We start from the raw sequence: 20584 nt of genomic DNA on the forward strand, positions 1-20584 counted from the left end.
TTTGAATGTATGACAAAAATTGTCTGTCAAAGAATCTAATTTTCCGCTTTTTATTCTGTCCAGGACTTTGAGGAATATCCAGATCACAGGACAAACTTTTTCTTGCTCTTGCAAGCTGTAAATTCGCACTGTTTCCCCGCATTCTTGGCTATTCCACCAGCACAGTTTAAGCTGGTGCTTGACTCTATAATTTGGGCTTTTAAACACACAATGAGAAATGTTGCAGACACAGGTATGTGAAGATAAACTTTCCCTCCATTTCTGTGACCAGTGGACTAAGATAAGCTAGTATTTATCTTATAGCTAGCTATAAAGCTAGATATTTGCTACAAACAGTATTTTTGCAAGTTCTACTACGGTGTTTTGTGGTGGTTTTAAAAGCCTTATATGCTACAGCCAGAAGTCAGAAGGGAAATCTAAAAACGCACTATGAAAGTTTTTGGTTTTTCATTCAATTTAGCATTTTAAGATTTAGTGGTACTTAACGCACCAGAACGTACATGACTGCAAGCACCGGAGTGGTTCTCGGGTCATGTACAGCAGGTCCCAGCTGCTATCAGCAGCCAGGAATCCACCGTGAATGGCGGATATCGGCATTCGCACTGATGTCCACCATAAACCCCTCAAATGCTGTGATCAATAAAAAGTACACATCATGGGGCAAAAATTAGCACTCATACCACCTCTTATAAGGAAAAATTAGTTTCAGGTTGTCAAAATAGAGGGATTTTAAACATATTAATTTGGTTAGAGTTTGAGATCTTTTTTAAAGCCGTACAATAAAAGTATGTAATCATGGGTATCATTTTAATCGTAGTGACCCACGGAATAAAGAAAACATGTAATTTTTACCATAAATTGTACAGCGTGAAAGCAAAACCTTCCATATTTTGCAAAATTGTGGTTTTCTTTTCAATTTCCCTACACAAGTAGTAGTTTTTTGGTTGTGCCATACATTTTATGGTAAAGTGAGTGATACCATTATAAAGGACAATTGGTCACACAAAAAGCAATCCCTCATACTTGTCTGTGGATGAAAAAAAGTTATGATTTTTTTTAGTAGGGATCGACATATTATCGGTTTGGCCGATGATCACGATTTTGGACATTATCGGTATCAGCAATTACCTATTTACCTAGAATTGCCGATAATGCCCCGGCCAGAGACGACCGTCACTGCTACTGCCCGTCGCTATGCTCCGGCCCCTGTATTGCCCATCATTGCGCACTCTGTGCAGTAATGACAGCGGGTTCTGCAGCCGAGATTCCGGGGTTAGGGGATAAGATGTCTAGGGGCGGAGTACCCCTTTAACCCCTTAAGGACTCAGCCCATTTTGGCCTTAAGGACTCAGACAATTTAATTTTTACGTTTTCATTTTTTCCTCCTCGCCTTCTAAAAATCATAACTTTTATATTTTCATCCACAGACTAGTATGAGGGCTTGTTTTTTGCGCGACCAGTTGTCCTTTGTAATGACAACTCATTATATCATAAAATGTATGGCGCAACCAAAAAACACTTTTTGTGGGAAAATTAAAAAGAAAAACGCAATTTTGCTAATTTTGGAAAGTTTCGTTTTCACGCCGTACAATTTACGGTAAAAATAGCGTGTGTTCTTTATTCTGAGGGTCAATACGATTAAAATGATACCCATTATTACATACTTTTCTATTATTGTTGTGCTTAAAAAAAATCACAAACTTTTTAACCAAATTAGTACATTTATAATCCCTTTATTTTGATGACCTCTAACTTTTTTATTTTTCTGTATAAGCGGCGGTATGAGGGCTCATTTTTTGCGCCATGATCTGTACATTTTTTTGATACCACATTTGCATATAAACTTTTAATACATTTTTTATAATTTTTTTTTAAATAAAATATATTAAAAAAGTAGCAATTTTGGATTTTTTTTTTTTACGTTCACGCCGTTCACCGTACGGGATCAATAACATTTTATTTTAATAGTTCAGACAATTACGCACTCGGCGATACCAAATATGTCTAACATTTATTTTTTACGCTTTTTGGGGGTTAAATAGAAAAAAACGGACGTTTTACTTTTTTATTGGGGATGGGGATTTTTCACTTTTTTTTTTACTTTTACATTTTGTAAATTTTTTTTTACACTTGAATAATCCCCATAGGGGACTATTCATAGCAATACCATGATTGCTAATACTGCTCTGTTCTATGTATAGGAGATAGAACAGATCAGTGTTATCGGCGATCTTCTGCTCTGGTCTGCTCGATCTCCGACCAGAGCAGAAGACGCCGGGAGCCGGAAGGAGGAAGGTGAGGGGACCTCTGTGCGGCGTTCTGAACGGATCCCCGCAGCAGCGCTGCGGGCAATCCGATCGTTCATTTAAATCGCGCACTGCCGCAGATGCCGGGATCTGTATTGATCCCGGCACCTGAGGGGTTAATGGTGGACGCCCGCGAGATCGGCCAGGATCAGCCGCGCATGACACGGGCATCGCTCCGATGCCCGCGGTTATGCACAGGACGTAAATGTACGTCCTGGTGCGTTAAGTACCACCGCACCAGGACGTACATTTACGTCCTGTGTCCTTAAGGGGTTAAGAGGTTAAGGAAAATGCATGAAAATTGTTAGGTTTTTTTTTTTTTTTTTTGCTGCAAGTCTGGTTGGCATTTTAAAAGAATGTTGATTCTGAAAGATACTTGGACGGCTTGGAATTTGATGCTACGGTGACATTTTGGTTAATTCAGAACTTGCATTGTTTCTAAATCCAGCTAGATTAAAGGTGGAGTATAAACTAAACGTATATGCATATGGGCAAACTTTGAGGTGAAAACTTTGCTGATTTCTGCAGATTTTATTTTATTCATATGGGTTTTTGCCATTTTCTAACTTTCGAGAAAATTTTTTCAGGGCTACAGATCCTTTACACTTTACTGCAAAATGTTGCTCAGGAGGAAGCTGCTGCACAGAGTTTCTATCAAACATACTTCTGTGATATACTACAGCACATCTTTTCTGTTGTAACAGATACCTCTCATACAGCAGGTAAGAGTTTCTATACATTGGTTTATATTGAATTACCTTAAATTCACATTAGAAGAACAACACGAGTTTGTACTTGGCATTTTATAACAATACACATTAAATTATAGGCCAACCTCCAACATTTTTTAACATGTATGATGGCCTCCCGATTCTCCCTTAACAGCAGAGGACTTGGGTAGTTGGATTTCTATAATCCAATCTTCAAATTTTTTTTTAGAGAGAGGCTACCACTGGAGGCATTTGGCAGGGGCATCCTCCCACTGTTTGAAAACACTTGCATGCTTGGTGCGCATGAATAAGGGGTATTATGGGTGAGCTGAAATGTATAGCCAGCTTTAAGGGGCTTTCCGGTTAAGCCAAATTACTGATATTTAGTCCCACTTATTTTAGGCAATGACCTTTCAGCATCCACATCCACTCTGCTCACTTCATCAGTGTATAACGTTTTCATTAGTATGACAGAAAAACCTGGGTGTACAGGATTGTAAAGTTATCTTCTGCTGCCTTGCAAACAGGAGTTCTTAACATCCAATAAAATTTAGTTATAACCATTTTTTATATACATTGCAATGTGTGTCCTAGGATTGAGTATGCAGTGAGGGAGAGTCATAAATTTTTTTTTAATAAGTTGCTTCTTTGATGTCTTGTGGTTTTGTAATGCAAAAGTCTTGTAGCATTCAATAACACCTCTTATTTCTTTCTAGGTTTAACAATGCATGCTTCAATTCTGGCATACATGTTTAACTTGGTAGAGGAAGGCAAGATAAATGCAGCATTGAATCCTGCAAATCCACCCAATAACCAACTATTTATTCAGGAATATGTGGCCAATCTTCTAAAATCTGCATTTCCTCATCTGCAAGAGTAAGTAATCCAATATGTGATAGTTCAGGGATCGCCAAAGGACTTATCAGAAATCATTTTTAGAAGGTTCTGATCATTAATAAAGGGTTATCTACTCTGTCTATTTTGATCAGATAGCTGTGCTGCCTGGATTTCTTGTGTAAAATAGATTTATATAAAATATCCATAGAGTACCTGTCACCAAATAAAACTTTTAATATAGTGTTCCTTTTGTAATTAGCAGAAACTTTCCCATTCACTTGCTTTTAACCCCTTAAGGACCAGTCCATTTTACACCTTAGGACCAGAGCGTTTTTTGCACATCTGACCACTCTCACTTTAAACATTAATAACTCTGGAATGCTTTTAGTTATCAATCTGATTCCGAGATTGTTTGTTCGTGACATATTCTACTTTAACATAGTGGTAAAATTTTGTGGTAACTTGCATCCTTTCTTGGTGAAAAATCCCAAAATTTTATGAAAAATTTGAAAATGTAGCATTTTTCTAACTTTGAAGCTTTCTGCTTGTAAGGAAAATGGATATTAAATATATATATATTTTTTTTTAATTCACATTTCCAATATGTCTACTTTATGCTTGCATCATAAAATTGACGTGTTTTTACTTTTGGAAGACACCAGAGGGTTCAAAGTTCAGCAGCACTTTTCCAATTTTTCACAAAATTTTGAACCTCGCTTTTTTTCAGAGACCAGTTCAGGTTTGAAGTGGATTTGAAGGGTCTTCCCATTAGAAATACCCCACAATTGACCCCATTATAAAAACTACACCCCCCCAAAGTATTCAAAATGACTATCAGTAAGTGTTTTAACCCTTTAGGTGTTTCACAGGAATAGCAGCAATGTGAAGGAGAAAATTCACAATCTTTATTTTTTACACTCGCATGTTCTTGTAAACCATATTTTAGAATTTTTACAAGGGGTAAAAGGAGAAAATGTATACTTATGTTTGTAGCCCAATTTCTCTCGAGTAAGCACATACCTCATATGTCTATGTAAAGTGTTCGGCGGGCGCAGTAGAGGGCTCAGAAGTGAAGGAGCGACAAGGGGATTTTGGAGAGTACGTTTTTCAGAAATGGTTTTTGGGGGGCATGTTGCATTTAGGTAGCCCCTATGGTGCCAGAACAGAAAAAATAACCCACATGGCATACAATTTTGGAAACTAGACCCCTTGGGGAACGTAACAAGGAATAAAGTGAGCCTTAATACCCCACAGGTGTTTCACGACTTTTGCATATGTAAAAAAAAAAAAAAATTTTTTTTTGTTTTCACAAAAATGTGTTTCCCCCCAAATTTCACATTTTTGCAAGGGTTAATAGCAGAAAATGCCCCCCAAAATTTGTAACCCCATCTCTTCTGAGTATGGAGGTACCCCATAAGTGGACCTGAAGTGCACTACGGGCAAACTACAATGCTCAGAAGAGGAGGAGCACCATTGAGCTTTTGGAAAGAGAATTCGTTTGGAATGGTAGTCAGGGGCCATGTGCATCTACAAAGCCCCCCGTGGTGCCAGAACAGTGGACCCCCCCCACATGTGACCCTATTTTGGAAACTACACCCCTCACAGAATTTAATAAGTGGTGCAGTGAGCATTTACACCCCACTGGCGTTTGACAGATCTTTGGAACAGTGGGCTGTACAAATGGAAAATTAAATTTTTCATTTTCACGGATCACTGTTCCAAAAATCTGTCAGACACCTGTGGGGCGTATATGCTCACTGTACCCCTTATTACATTACATGAGGGGTGTAGTTTCCAGAATGGGTCACATATGGGGGGGGTCCATTGTTCTGGTACCATGGGGGCTTTGTAAACACAAGTGCCAATCAATTCCGGACAAATTTTCTCTTCAAAATCCCAATGGCGCTCCTTCTCTTCTGAGCATTGTAGTGCACCCATAGAGCACTTTACATCCACATATGGGGTATGCTCTTACTCAGAAGAAATTCGGTTACAAATTTTTTTTTTTTTTTTTTTTTTTTCTTGTGAAAATGAAAAATTTAGGGTGATACCAGCATTTTAGTGAGAATTTTTTTTTTTTTTTCATTTTCCCATCCAACTTTAATGAAAATTTGTCAAACACCTGTGGGGTGTTCAGGCTTACTATACCCATGGTTACGTTCCGTGGGGGGTGTCGTTCCCAAAATGGGGTCACATGTGGGTATTTACTTTTTGGGGTTTATGTCAGAACCTCTGTAAAATCAGCCACCCCTGTGCAAATCACCAATTTAGGCCTCAAATGTACATGGTGCGCTCTCACTCCTGAGCCTTGTTGTGCGTCCGCAGAGCATTTTACGCCCACATATGGGGTATTTCCATACTCAGGAGAAATTGCGTTACAAATTTTGGGGGTCTTTTTTTTTCCTTTTACCGCCCGTGAAAATAAAAAATAAAGGACAACACCAGCATGTTAGTGTAAAAAAAAAAATTTTTTTTACACTAACAGGCTGGTGTAGACCCCAACTTTTCTTTTTCATAAGGGGTAAAAGGAAAAAAAAACTCCAGCTTTTTCAAAAGTACAACTCCCAGCATGTACTGACATACCGTGCATGCTGGGAGTTGTACTTTTGCAACAGCTGGAGGCACACTGGTTGGAAAACCTTCAGTTAGGTTCTGTTACCTAACTCAGTATTTACCTAAAGGCATGCTGGGAGATGTAGTTATGAAACAGCTGGAGGGATCGCAACTACAACTCCCAGCATGCAGAGACAGCTGTTTGCTGTTTAGGCATGCTGGGAGTTGCAGTTTTGCAACATCTGGAAAGCTATAGTTTAGAGACCACTGCACAGTGGTCTCCAAACTGTGGACCTCCAGATGTTGCAAAACTACAACTCCCAGCATGCTTAGACAACAAACTGCTGTGTGGGCATGCTATCAGTTGTAGTTTTGCAAGATCTGGAGGTGCACAGTATAGAGATCACTTTGCAGTGGTCTCAAACTGTAGACCTCCAGCTGTTGCAAAACTGCAACTCCCAGCAAGCCTAAAAAGCTCTCTGGGCATGCTGGGAGTTGTAGTTTTGCAACATCTGGAGGGTTACAGTTTAGAGACCACTATAGTGGTCTCAGACTGTAGCCCTCCAGATGTTGCTAAGAAACTCACCGTCTTCCGTCGGATCCAGAGAGCTGCGTCGCGGTCCTCTTACGCCGATCGTCGCCCGCTGCCGTCGCCTATGGGTAAGTGGATCTTCGACGCCGGTCCCTGTCGGTTTCCCCGAAAGTAAACCCCTCCGCCCCCGATCTGCTATTGGTGGTCGTGTCTAGACCACCAATAGCAGAGATAGGAGGGGTGGCAACCCTGCCACCTCACTCCTATTGCTACAGGGGGATCGTGGGTGTCTAGGACACCCGCGATCCCCCTTCTATTCCGGGTCACCATAGACCCGTAATGACCCGGTGCAAATCGCAAGTGTGAATTAACTTGCGATTTGCGCTGACATGGGGGGGTCTAATGACCCCCCTGGGCATTTGCGCGGGGTGCCTGCTGATAGATATCAGCAGTCACCCCGGCCTGGTCCCCACCCGGCGCGCGGCGGGGACCGAAATTCCCACGGGCGTACAGGTACGCCCTTGGTCCTTAAGTACCAGGGAGCAAAGGCGTACCTGTACGCCCTTGGTCCTTAAGGGGTTAAGGACTCAGCGTTTTTCAGTTTTTGCATTTTCATTTTTCCTCACCTTTTAAAAATCTTAACCCTTTAAATTTTCCACCTAAAAATCCATATTATGGCTTATTTTTTGCACCACCAATTATACTTCGCATTTTACCCAAAAATCCACGGCGAAACGAAAAAAAATCATTGTGCGACAAAATTGAAGAGAAAAAACGCCATAGTGTAACTTTTGTTACACGCAGTGCATTTTTCGGTAAAAATGACACCTTTATTATTCTGTAGGTCCATACGGTTAAAATGATCCCCTACTTATGTAGGTTTGATTTTGTCGTACTTCTGGAAAAAATCATAACTACATGCAGGAAAATGTATACGTTTAAAATGATCATCTTCTGACCCCTATAACTTTTTTTTTTATTTTTACGTGTATGGGGAGGTATGAGGGCTCATTTTTTGCGCCGTGATCTGAAGTTTTTAGTGGTACCATTTTTGTATTGATTGGACTCATTGATCGCTTTTTATTCATTATTGCATGATATAAAAAGTGACCAAAAATACACTATTTTGGATTTAGGAATTTTTTTTGCACGTACGCCATTGTCCGTGCGGTTTAATTAACGATATATTATCATAGTTCGGACATTTAAGCACGCGGGAATACCACATATTTTTATTTACACTGTTTTTGTTTTTTTAAATGGGAAAAGGGGGGTCATTCAAACTTTTCATAGGGAAGGGGTTAAATGATCTTTATTCACTTTTTTATAACACTTCACACACTGATCTCTTACATTGTTCAATGCTTTCTCATAGGAAAGCATTGATCAATGATTCTGCCGCTTGACTGCTCATGCCTGGATCTCAGGCACTGAGCAGTCATTCGGAGATCGGACACCAGGAGGCAAGGTAGGAGACCCTCCTTGTGTCCTGCAGCTGTTCGGGATACCGCGGCGATCCCTAACAGCTCCCTGAGCTATCCGGCATGGTTTTACTTTCACTTTAGACGAGGCGTTCAACTTTAATAGCAAGCGGCACCGCGATCAGTGCCGCGCGCTATTAGCCACGGGTCCCGGCCGTTGTTAGAGGCCAGGCCAGGCCAGGCCCGACCTGCTATGACGCCGTAGCCCCGCGTTATAGATCGGGAGCGGACTCATGACTACATTCAGGAAAATGTATTCATAAAAAAAAAATGTCCCCTTCTGACCCTTATAATTTTTTTTATTTTATTATTCCGCATATGGGGATGTATGAGGGCTCATTTTTTGCACAGTGATCTTTTATCAGTACAATTTTTGATTTTGATCACTTTTTATTCATTTTTTAATGGTATAAAAAGTGATAAATACGCTATTTTGGACTTTGGAATTTTTTTTACATGTATGCTATTGACCTTGTGGTTTAATTAACTATATCTTTTTATACACTTATCTTTATTTACATAGTTGTTTTGTTTAATTTTTTTATGGGAAAAGGGGGGGGGGGTGATTCTGACTTTTATTAGGGAAGGGGGTTAAATCACATTTAACCCTTTTTTTATTTTTTTATTTATTTTTTTTTTTTTTGTGCGCACACTGACTCCCTACACTATTCACTGCCATGCATCAACATGGCACTGATAAGTGTTATCGCCGCTCAACTGCTCCTGCCTGGATCAGTTATTCGGCGATCAGACACGCAGGAGGCAGATGGTGTCCGGCAAGCTGTTTGGGATGCCGCGATTTCACCACGGCGGTCCCGAACAGCCCGACTGAGCTGCCGGGATGCTTTCGGTTTCACTTCAGACACTGCAGTCAACTTTGATCGCCACGTCTGTAGGGTTAATACCGGGCATCACCGCGATCGGTGATGTCCTGTATCAGCTGCGGGTCTTAGCCGTCAATGGCCGCCGGGACCAACCCAATATGACGCGGGGTCACCGCGTGACCTCGTGTTATATCGCGGGAGCCGGTGCAGGACTTAAAAAATATATGTCCTGCGTCATTAAGGAGTTAAAATTATCAACATCTGGTTGTGCTTAGATGCAACTTTGCCAACTGGCTGTCCCCAGTCACCCCCACTCTTCCTATGGTAACTACACAGCTTAAATTTCTCTGGGATTGACAGACTGGACACGGAACGTCATAAGAATACACACACGGACAAATTCTTTGGAGGCCGGGTCTGATTCCCGTCCGTGCCTGCATGTCTGTTCTGGGCAAGATGGTAGCTTCCATGGGGGCAGTCCCCTTTGCCCAATTTCAGGTGCCTTCCTCTCCAGTGGGCCATCCTCTCTGTGGGACAAATCCCCCTTGTCTCTGCACCATGGGCCTGGGACAAAACTGTTCAGGGCCGTTGGACCCCGTCGGAGTCTGGTCTCCCCATGAACGTCCTGGAACTCCGTGCGATCTTCCTGTGCCTTCTTCAAATTCCAGCCATATCGGTGGTTCACATTCCCAGGATCGACAATTGGGAGGCAGACTTTCTGGGATGCTCCACCGCCGACTCTGGCGAGTGGTTCCACCCGGAGCTCTTCGCTCAAATCTGTCACCTCTGGGGAACTCCAGATGTGGATATCTTCGCGTAATGCAGAACAGGAAAGTTCCTCGCTTCGTCTCCAGGTCAAAGGATCCTCTGGCACAGGCGGTAGATGCTCTCGTGGTTCCTTGGACCCTCTTTGCTCTCCCCACCTCTTTTTCTTCCGCTTCCATTTCTTCCCAGGGTCGACCGGAAGCTCAAGGCGGAGGATGTCTCGGCGATTCTGGTGGCCCCGGATTGGCCTCGTCGCGTATGGTACATGGACGTGGTCACTCTCGTGGCAGACATTCCCTTCAGTCTTACGGATCGTCCCGTCCTGCTCTCCCAAGGACCCCTCTGCAAACCCAATTCTCTTCCGCTGCATTTGATGGCGTGGCAGTTAAAACCACTGTTTTGAGGGCACAGGGATTCTCTACCCGTGTGAACCGGACCATGCTCCGTGCTCGGAAGCGATGATTTACCACCGTACCTGTTGGGCCTATTTCTGCTGGTGTGAGGCTCTTTCTCTCTCCTTGCCCTCAGTTCCATCAAGGGGCAGGTTTCGGCGCTTTCTGTCCTCTTCCAGTGCCCTCTTGCGTCCGACCTTCATGTGCGCACTTTTTTGCAGGACGTGTCACACGAGGTCCCTCCGTTCTGGTCCCCTACTGCACCTTGGTACCTCAACCTCATTTTGGATGCATTGCAGGGCGCTCCGTTTGAGCCTCTTGGTCAGGTTTCCCTTTGCTTCCTTTGTTGAAAGGTAGCCTTCCTTGTCACAGTCACGTCTATTCGCTGTGTGGCGGAATTGCCATTCCCCTCTTCTTTTGCTTCACCAAGACAAGGGGGTTCTTTGGCCAGTATCCTCTTTTCAGCCCAAGGTTGTTACATCATTTCACTTGAATGAGGAGATTGTGTTGCCTTCTTTCTTCCCATCGCCTCCTCATCTGCGGGAACGCCAACTTCACAAGCTGGACTTGGTTCGGGCGGTTCGGATCTATTTGTTGGTCACTTCCTCCTTCCTGCGGTGTGACTCTTTGTCCTGATGGGTGGCGCAAGGGGCTCCCGGCTTCCAAACCCACTCTCTCCCGGTGGATACCCTCTGCCATTTCGGAGGCATATTGTGCAAGGGTCAGGTACCCCCCTTCCGAGTGACTGCTTACTCCACCTGTGCAGTGGGGGCCTCCTGGGTGGTCAGCCATGGGGCTTTGGCTATGCAGGTTTGCAAGGAGGCCACTTGGTCGTCTCTGCATGCGTTTGCCAAGTTTTACAGTGCTCATACCTTTGCGTCCTCAAACGCACGCCTGGGGCGCAGGGCTTTGCAGGCAGCAGTTCAGCTGTCCGCCTGAGTTTTTTTTCTGGCTGGTATGTTGGTCTTCCCTCCCCAGCAACTGCTTTAGGACGTCCCATGGTCCTGTGTTCCCCAATGAAGCGCTCGAGAAAAGTAGAATTTTTGACTTGCCATAAAATCGCTTTCTCTGAGCTTCTATTGGGGGACACAGCACCCACCTATTGGTTGGTTTGTTTCCTACCAGTTTCTGCCACTGGTGGTGCGGGGGTGTTTAATTTTTTTATTTTTTTTGGTCCCCTTCTTTTGTTTGGGTTTTTGTTCGGACTACTCCTTTATGGTCGCTATCCTTCTGCTTTGGCATTAAACAGAGTTGCTCAGAGCCAGGAGGCAGGTATATCCTGCTGGGAGGAGCCAACCTTTTTTTTTGCCTAGTATCAGCCTCTCAGCGGCAAGCAGCATATACCCATGGTCCTGTGTCCCCAATAGAAGCTCCGAGAGAGATTTTATATTAAGTCTGAAAATCTACTTGTCTTTCATGTGCCTTAGTGATAATTCTGGAGTATCAAGGATTATGGCTAACTTGTTTCAGTATGTACTCTGCAATTAACTCTGAATTCTGCTTGTAGTGCAGCTGCAGCCCAGATCAATAACTTGTACACAATCTTGTGGTATGTAGCCATGTGGTGTTACTGTCAATAAAAACAAATTTGACGTGTTGATCGGACATGTCAATAGTTTTCCTTTAACGACATAGGACTTAAATGTATGTCCTGGTACTTAACGCACCAGGACGTACACTTACATCCTGCACATTGCACGATCATCGGAGCAGTGCTCACTTCATGTATGCCAGGTCCCAGCTGCTATCAGGAGCAAGGAACCAGCCAGTAACTGCAGACATCAACAACGATCACGCTGTCGTCTGCCATTAACTCCACAGATGCCGTGATAAAGTAAAAAAAATATATAAAAGCCCCTCCCCCAATTCAAATTTATACAGCCCCGGAAAAAATGAGAAGGGTATATCAAAATAGGGCACTTTTAAACTCTTAAGGACTCAGCCCATTTGGGCCTTAAGGACTCAGACAATTAAATTATGTGTTTTCGTTTTTTCCTCCTCGCCTTCAAAAAATCATAACTCTTCTATATTTTCATCCACAGACTAGTATGAGGGCTTACTTTTTGCGCGACCAGTTGTCCGTTGTAATGCAATCACTCACTTTACCATAAAATGTATGGCGCAACCAAAAAATACTATTTGTGTGGGGAAATTAAAGAAAACCGCAAATTTTGGAAGGTTTCCTTTTCACACCGTACAATTTACGGTAAAAAGGATGTGTTCTTTATTCTTTGGGTCAATACGATTAAAATAACATACTTTTTCTATTACTGTTGAGCTTAAAAAAAAATTGCAAACGTTTTAACCAAATTAGTATGTTTAAAATCCCCCTAATTTGAAGACCTATAACTTTTTTTCAGTATAAGCGGCGGTATGAGGGTTCATTTTTTGCACCGTGATCTGTACTTTTTATTGATACCATATTTGCTTATATAAAACGTAAAAAAATAAAATAAAATTGGGGGGGGGGGGGGAATAAAATGTTATAAAATAAAAGCAGCTATTTTGGACTTGAATATATATATTTTTTTACCCTCACGTCGTTCACCGTACGGTATAATTACCATTTTATTTTAATAGTTCGGATATTTATGCACTTGGCGATACCAAATATGTAGATACATTTTAAATTTTTTGTACACTTTTTGGGGGTGAAATGGGGAAAATGGGACGGTTTACATTTTTATTGGGGTTTTCATTTTTATTTTATTTTTTACTTTTATTTTATTTTTACACTAATAGTCCCCATAGGGGACTATTTATAGCAATCATTCGATTGCTAATGCTGTTCAGTGCTATGCATAGGACATAGCACTGATCAGTATTATCGGTCATCTTCTGCTCTGGACTGCTCGATCGCAGACCAGAGCAGAAGATGCCGGGAAGGCAGCAGAGGCAGGTTTGGGGACCTCCGTCTGCCTTTCTGGATGATCGGATCACCTTGGCAGCGCTGCGTGCGATCCAATCATCCACTTAAGTGACCGTGATGCTGCAGATGCCGTGATCTGTATTGATCATGGCATCTGAGGGGTCAATGGCGGACATCTGCCATTACCGATGGGTCCCTGGCTGCCTGCTGCGCATGACCAGAGCATCGCTCCGATGCTCGCGGTTACGTATAGGATGTAAATGTATGTCCTGGTGCGTTAAGTACCTGCTCACCAGGACGTACATTTACGTCCGTCGTCGTTAATGGGTTAAAATACTCATTTTTTTTAAATAAGTAAGCTAAATAAATAAGCTTTTTTTGTTAAAGCAGTACAATAATAAATTATTTAAATGGGCACTGTCAGATACGTAAACTTACATTAACATTTCTAATATAATTCATAAGAAAACTTTTATTTCCTTTTTTATAAAAATCATGGCTTTGTCCAGGCCCATTTAAACATGGGTATCATTTTAATTGTAATTTCATTTTTAGCCTTTTAAGTGTAAATGAAACTTTCCAAAATTAGCAAAATTGTAAAATGAGTGAGGTCATTACAAAGTACAATTAGTAGCGCAATATAAAAGCCCTCGTATGGGTCTTTGAACGGAAATATGAGTTAAGATTTTTAGAAAGCAAGGAGGAAAAAATTAAAATGCAAAGGGCCAAAATGGGCTGTGTCCTTAACCCCTTAACGACCACGGACGTAAATGTACGTCCTGGTTTGGCGGTTCTTCCCGCACCAGGACGTACATTTACGTCCTGTGTATGACCGCGAGCATCGGAATGGTGCTCGCGTCATACACGGCAGGTTCCGGCTGCTAGCAGCAGCCGGGGACCCGCCGGTAATGGCCGACATCCGCGATCGTGTGGATGTCCACCATTAACCCCTCAGATGCCGTGATCAATACAGATCACGGCACTTGCGGCACTCTGGGTGATCGGTTCGCCCGCAGCGCTGCCGCGGGGATCCGATCATCCAGCATGGCAGCCGGAGGTCCCCTTACCTAGCTCCGGCTGTCTCCCGGGGTCTTCTGCTCTGGTCTGCGATCGAGCAGACCAGAGCAGAAGATCACCGATAATACTGAGCAGTGCTGTGTCCTATGCATAGCACTGCACAGTATTATCAAATGATTTCTATAGATAGTCCGCTAAAAAAAAAAAGAGAAAATCCCCTCCCCCCCCCCCCCCCAATAAAAATTGTCAGTTTTTACCATTTTACCCCCAAAAAGCGTAAACATTTTTTTTTTTTAATAAACATATTTGGTATCGCCGCGTGCGTAGATGTCCAAACTATCAAAATATAATGTTAACGATCCCATACGTTGAATGGCATAAACATAAAAAATTTAAGTTCACTAATCCTGCTTTTTTTGTAATTTCATTAAAAAAAATGTTATAAAAAATGATCTAAGTTTTATATATGCAAATGTGGTATCTAAAAAAAGTACAGATGACGGCGCAAAAAATGAGCCCTCATACAGCCCTATATACGGAAAAATGAAAAAGTTATATGCAGTAATTTTTCCACCACGATGTCCCGTCACTATATAACGCCCTTAATGAATTACGGGCATATGCGGGTGCAAACAGGCAGTTACAAAACCCCATAGGCTGCAATGCAATTTAGTCACGGCCGTCAGATGTTTTGTAACGGCCGGGTTTCGCCGATATAGTGACGGAACTTCTGGCGGAAGTTCCTAAACGGAACTATTTCACAGTGTGAAAGCAGCCTAAGGGGTTAAACAATTGACCGAATAGTGAGTTATAAAGGAGGCAAGAGAGCCCTGTTGGTGGAAAGAAATGTTTTGTGCTAAATATGTAAGGGAGTGGTTAGTTTGTTACCCATATTTAATGCATGATTTATCTTTTTAGTGCACAAGTTAAACTTTTTGTGACTGGCCTCTTCAGCCTAAATCAGGATATCCCTGCATTCAAAGAACACCTTAGGGACTTTCTTGTACAAATTAAGGTAAGATTTCAGTAATTGTTTTAGACTAATGCCTCCCAGTTCATAAAAGTAGATCTGCTATGCTTGCCGCTGCTACATGGTCCCTTTTTTGTTTTTACTTTGTGTGATGTTTTGTTCAGTCAGGAACTGCCCACTGAACCCATCGATTGCTTTTGGAACTCAGTCAAAAAAAAAAAATCCTTCAGTAACTGTAATGTTGTGGGATATCATTTGAATGTAACATTCTATCCTGATACATTCTTATTTACAACCTGAATTTTTTTCTTGTGCTTTCTGACACAGGAGTATGCTGGAGAAGATACATCAGACCTTTTTCTGGAAGAAAGGGAAACTGCCCTTCGGCAAGCCCAAGAAGAGAAACATAGAATACAGATGTCAGTTCCTGGCATACTTAACCCACATGAGATTCCTGAAGAAATGTGTGATTAGTTTTTAGAAGCCAAGTAATGCTGTTACTTTCCCTCCTGCTGAACATTGGTTTTGTTCAGGAAAACATCACTTTGATTCTTGTTGACCAAAATGATGCCAATTTGTAAATTATGTCACCTAGTGGCCCTTTTTCTTATTATGTGTTTTTTGTATAACAGATTTTCTGTGAATTATCCTTCCATGGTTTAAAGCTTTGGTCATCTTTAGGTTTGCATGACATAAAGAATTAAGGCTTTTTTTATATATAAAATTACTCCCCCTGTTTTGTGGCTGTGGGGTTAAGGGCAGTCAAATTTATTTAATACAAGTTTATTGCTGCAAAAGAGTTTCTTTTCCCCTATAGAAAATCCATATTTGTTTTCTCTCTAGTGGGCACTGCAGCATAGAAGGAATGCCATTGAAATCATTAAACTAAAGGAGACTAGTTAGGCATTGCTGCATTCTCAGAAAAGTTAACAGGATTATTTTTGTTGAAGTGGGTTAAACAAAATACTTCAGGTTGGATAGACTTTTGCAGCAAGATCATGTGCATATCATCCCATTGTAAAGCAACTTTGGAAAGTATGGGAACACAGTACAGTTAGTTATTTTTACACATTTTTTTTGTTTTTGTGTGTGTGCTGTCGCTTTGTCGACAACAGCTTTTTGTTTTCCTCAATGAGGAGTGTTGCTCATTTGTGAGCCTTCATTAACGAGAAGTGAAATGGTTAAAAAAAAAAATATTTATCCTGTTAGAATAGGCTTGCATCTTTTTAACAACTCATAAAACTCTGGCTTTTGAGATGACTTGTACTAATTTACATTGTTTACCATGCTGTAGTGCTTTAAGAACACTACTACTTAAAAAGCAAAATAAACTTGGTTTACATTTATTTCTCTGGCTTCTAAAAGTGGTTTAAGGGGAGACTGAGAAATATTCTACTCCTGGTTCACAGTAGTTTGCAATTTTGATGGTTCTAAATGGATTTATTTCTAATAATAATAATACAACATGTACAGTGAAATTCCTTTGATCTAGCTCCTGTTCTTAAATGCTTGATGATCAATAACTGCAACAGTTATAGTTTACAAGAAGACTGAGCTTAGGTTTGGAAATTCTTCTAATAAAATGCAGCAGAACCAGCAGATTTTGTCAGTGTTTAAGCTACCCTCCTGAAGGTTCTCTACCCATACAGATCCTGTAGTAATACCCCAAATGAGATGTGGCAATGAAAGATAGAATTGGGCAGCACTTCCTTAAAAGGATAGACCGATTACCCTGCTTCTCTATTACAGGGATCCTGTCACTGGTAAAATTACTTTATGCGTGTTGCAACAGGCGCTGTAAGGTACTGTACTAGCTTCCTTGGTAATTGGGACAGCCATAGTAATATATATATATATATATATATATATATATATATATATATATATATATATATATATATATATATATATATATTCTAATATAATATAATATAATATAATATATATATATATATTATAATATAATATATAATCACACTTTTTAAAGGGAACCTAACAGTATTTTCATGCTGGCCTAACCCCATGCAGCACTGACAGTGATTTATGCATCATTGTGATAATGGAGCCTGAGTGGCTGTGCTATTTGAAGAATCATTGTTGTAACTTCAGCTGGAACCTGAGCAGCTGAGTCATCATGGTGGTCTACTGGCCTTGGTTGTGTATAGGGGAGATCTGTTAGCACCAGCAGACCGTCCTGATAACTCTGAGCCCCAATTCTGGGGAAAGCTACAAGATCTCTCTGAATTGCTCTGCTGTTTAAAGGGAGTCATATATCATTGTGATAACAGAGCCTGTCAGTGTTTACTGCTGCTCCTGCTTAGGCCAGCATGAAATTAGGGACAGATTTCCTTTAAAGTGTCAATATATATATTTTAACGGCACTGTTCAAATTAGTCCCTTAAGAACAGTAGATACAGACAATGCATTATATGAAAGTGTAAAATTCCTTTATTTAAACTGATAGAGTAATGGTGGATAGTCTGTAAAAGTTTATTTATTTTTTAAGATATTTTGAAAATACAAAGTTTTCAGATATTTAATATCCTTGGGATGTTGAAAATAGTAGTATTTTTTTTTATTAAAGCTAAACTCTTCAGAGTGTTAAGTGATTCTTCCCAATTAAGACCACATTTAGACAACAATACAAGTCATACACTGATCAGCTGCAGTAGCTCAATATTGTGTGCGCCTTTGTGCAGCCAAGACATTGGCCCTGATTTATCAATCTGCCAAAACGGTCTGGTTTTGCAAATAGCAACCAATAACAGCTCAGCTTTCATATCTTACTGAGCTCTCGCAAAATGAAGGCAGAGCTGTGATTGGTTGTTATAACTATTCAGGCACATTGATAAATTTGGGCCATAATCAACAAGTCCTTTTAAAGAGGAGACCTAATCACGTTAACACTGCTCAAGCCACGAGCAGCTTGAAACGAGGCTCTTTTATTCATCTGTCATTTAACTCTGCGGCATGGTGAAATATGGTTTTAGTTAGGAACTTGATGAACAGTCATCTAGACAGATTCAGACAGCTCCTCCTTGTCCTGCAGGGCTTCATAGACCTTTCCCTGTCAGTCAAGCTCAGTGAGCCAGGTAGAAGCAGATAGACCACACAGTATAAAATGGGGAGATTTATCAAAACCTGTGCAAAGGAAAAGTTGCCCATACCAACCAATCAGATTGCTGCTTTTATTTTTGAGGCCTTTGCTTCCTTTAAAAAAAAAAAAAAAAAAAAAAAATCTGGTTGCTTTGATAGATCTCCCCCATAGGGTATATTCAGGTAGTTGCTGCTCCTTGTCAGTGTGCAGAACTGGTATCATCAGCAGGAACCTGTCAATGAAAGTACATAAATGAAGAGTATTTACACTGGAAACTCTGCTGCATCTAAATGAATTTTTGGCAGTCTTTTGTATTGTTAGTTTCAAAGATTCAAAGAGCAATGATGCATTTTGAGGTACACTCCTCCTATCTCACTGGTAAGGTCTAACAAATGTACATACATGGTAAATATGTTAATAAAAAACGCAATGGATTTTATAATGTAGAAAGAACAAATAAACTGTCAGAATAGCAATAACTAAAGCACTGGTAAAATGTGGCTTGGCTCTAAAGTAAACAGATAAGAGTAGAGGGGGGGAAAAGGGCAGTTTCCTTGTTGTGCTTATATCGATTCCTCTTATTGATGCCTAATATCCATTTTAGTTTTTATATACTGTGCTTTGTATTTTTAATGGGGTATGTATTGCCCCCCCATTTCTTTCATAAATAAAGCAAAAAAAATATTTATACCGTATATGCCGGCGTATAAGACGACTCGGCATATAAGACGACCCCCAACTTTTACAGTTAAAATATAGAGTTTGGGATATACTAGCCATATAAGACTACCCCTCCTACCACGATGTACGGTACCTTGTATTTCCCCCCACATTAGGTAGGCAGCATGTTCCCCCCCCCCCCCCCACACGTTAGGTAGGCAGCATGTTTCCCCCACATTAGGTTGGCAGCTCCCCCCCCAACAGACATACAGCTTCCAGCCATATACAGTGTATTTCTGGAGGCTGTATGTCTGTACTGCCCCCACAGTGTTCTGATCACCGCTCCTCCGGCCGGGTCACTATCTACTGCTGTGGCCTATGGACCATAGCAGTAGGTGCCGGGACCGGGGAGCGGTCCTCCTGGTCCTGCGCTCCTCTGCCTCTATGGTTGTACACACAGGAAGTCACTGACGTCTCATGCGTACAACCATAGAGACGGAGGACCAAGACCGCAGGAGGACGCCGGGGAATGGTAAGTGACCGGCCGAGATTCTTATGTCCCGAAAATATTTTTCGGGACACAGGGATGTCCGGGATAGGAATACCTATGATTATCTGCCCGGGCTGGCTCCCGTGTGTGGCTGCAGGCGGGGGCCAGCCAGAGCAGGTAAAAACTAATACTGTATACTAAAAACTAGGGTGCCTCCAGCTGTTGTGAAACTACAACTACTAGCATAGAGAGAATATAGATGGGCAGTATACCGGTTCATACCTAATACCAAAAAATTTACCCTGCACGGTATGAATTTTTCCTATACTGCAATACCAGTTGGGCCCCTCCCCCCCTCGAATGAATGAATTATCAGCCGCAGATGAGTTGCGGCGCTGCTTTATATGAATGACTTGCGGGCTGCTGGTGCTTTAAATGAATGAGATGTGAGCCGCGGCAAGCTGTCACCTCCCTGTGCAAGCGCTAAAAGCCTGGCTTTTAGTGCTTGCAGGGGGAGATGACCGCTTCCGGCTCGCAACTTATTTTCTTCCGCACTATTCTGTTGAAGGATCCGCTCGGCCGTTCACCTGCAATTGTGGTTTTATTCTATGTCTATATCTTGCTGTAACTGGCATGGGTGGGGCTTCTGCAGCTAACTGGCACTGAATTCAGCGCTGCTTATGAATATTCATCCCCCCCTCCCTCCAGTTAGTAGCAGCGAAGAGAGGGAAAACTGGAGGGAGTGGGGATGAATATTCATAAGCAGCGCTGACGTCAGTGCCAGTTAGCTGCAGAAGCCCCGCCCGTGACAGTTACAAGATTTCCACATAGAATAGAAGTATGGGGTGAATTGTGGGCGAACGGCCGGGCGGAGTCGGGAAAGGTAGGGGTCAGTGGAATCAGGCGTCTCCTGCACTATCCATCAGTACCTGTGGATAGTGCTGAAGAAAATATCTGAAAGTTTTCTTGTAATTCCTTCCGGCGCTGTGGTCCACAAGTCATTCGTTTAAAGCGTGGGCTGGAGGGGAGGTGGGGGGGGTGTTTATGCTGCAGAAATATAGCAGTGCCTGGGGGTCATATA

The 20584-nt window shown here is 41.8% G+C and overlaps 1 protein-coding gene across 2 annotated transcripts in view; it reads left to right on the top strand.

Annotated features, from left to right (window-relative positions):
- Window positions 1-15890, top strand: part of XPO1 (exportin 1) — a 93815-nt gene extending 77925 nt beyond the window's left edge. For both annotated transcript variants that reach the window (XM_056567744.1, XM_056567743.1), the window contains 5 exons: window positions 64-232; window positions 2894-3028; window positions 3733-3892; window positions 15205-15301; window positions 15584-15890. In XM_056567744.1, the coding sequence (XP_056423719.1) occupies window positions 64-232; window positions 2894-3028; window positions 3733-3892; window positions 15205-15301; window positions 15584-15730 (708 nt within the window). In that variant the 3' untranslated portion in view covers window positions 15731-15890. The remainder of the gene's footprint in view (window positions 1-63; window positions 233-2893; window positions 3029-3732; window positions 3893-15204; window positions 15302-15583) is intronic.
- The last annotated feature ends 4694 nt before the right edge of the window (window positions 15891-20584 follow it).

The sequence above is a fragment of the Hyla sarda genome, chromosome 3, assembly GCF_029499605.1.
Source record: "Hyla sarda isolate aHylSar1 chromosome 3, aHylSar1.hap1, whole genome shotgun sequence".
Taxonomy (NCBI): Eukaryota; Metazoa; Chordata; class Amphibia; order Anura; family Hylidae; genus Hyla; species Hyla sarda.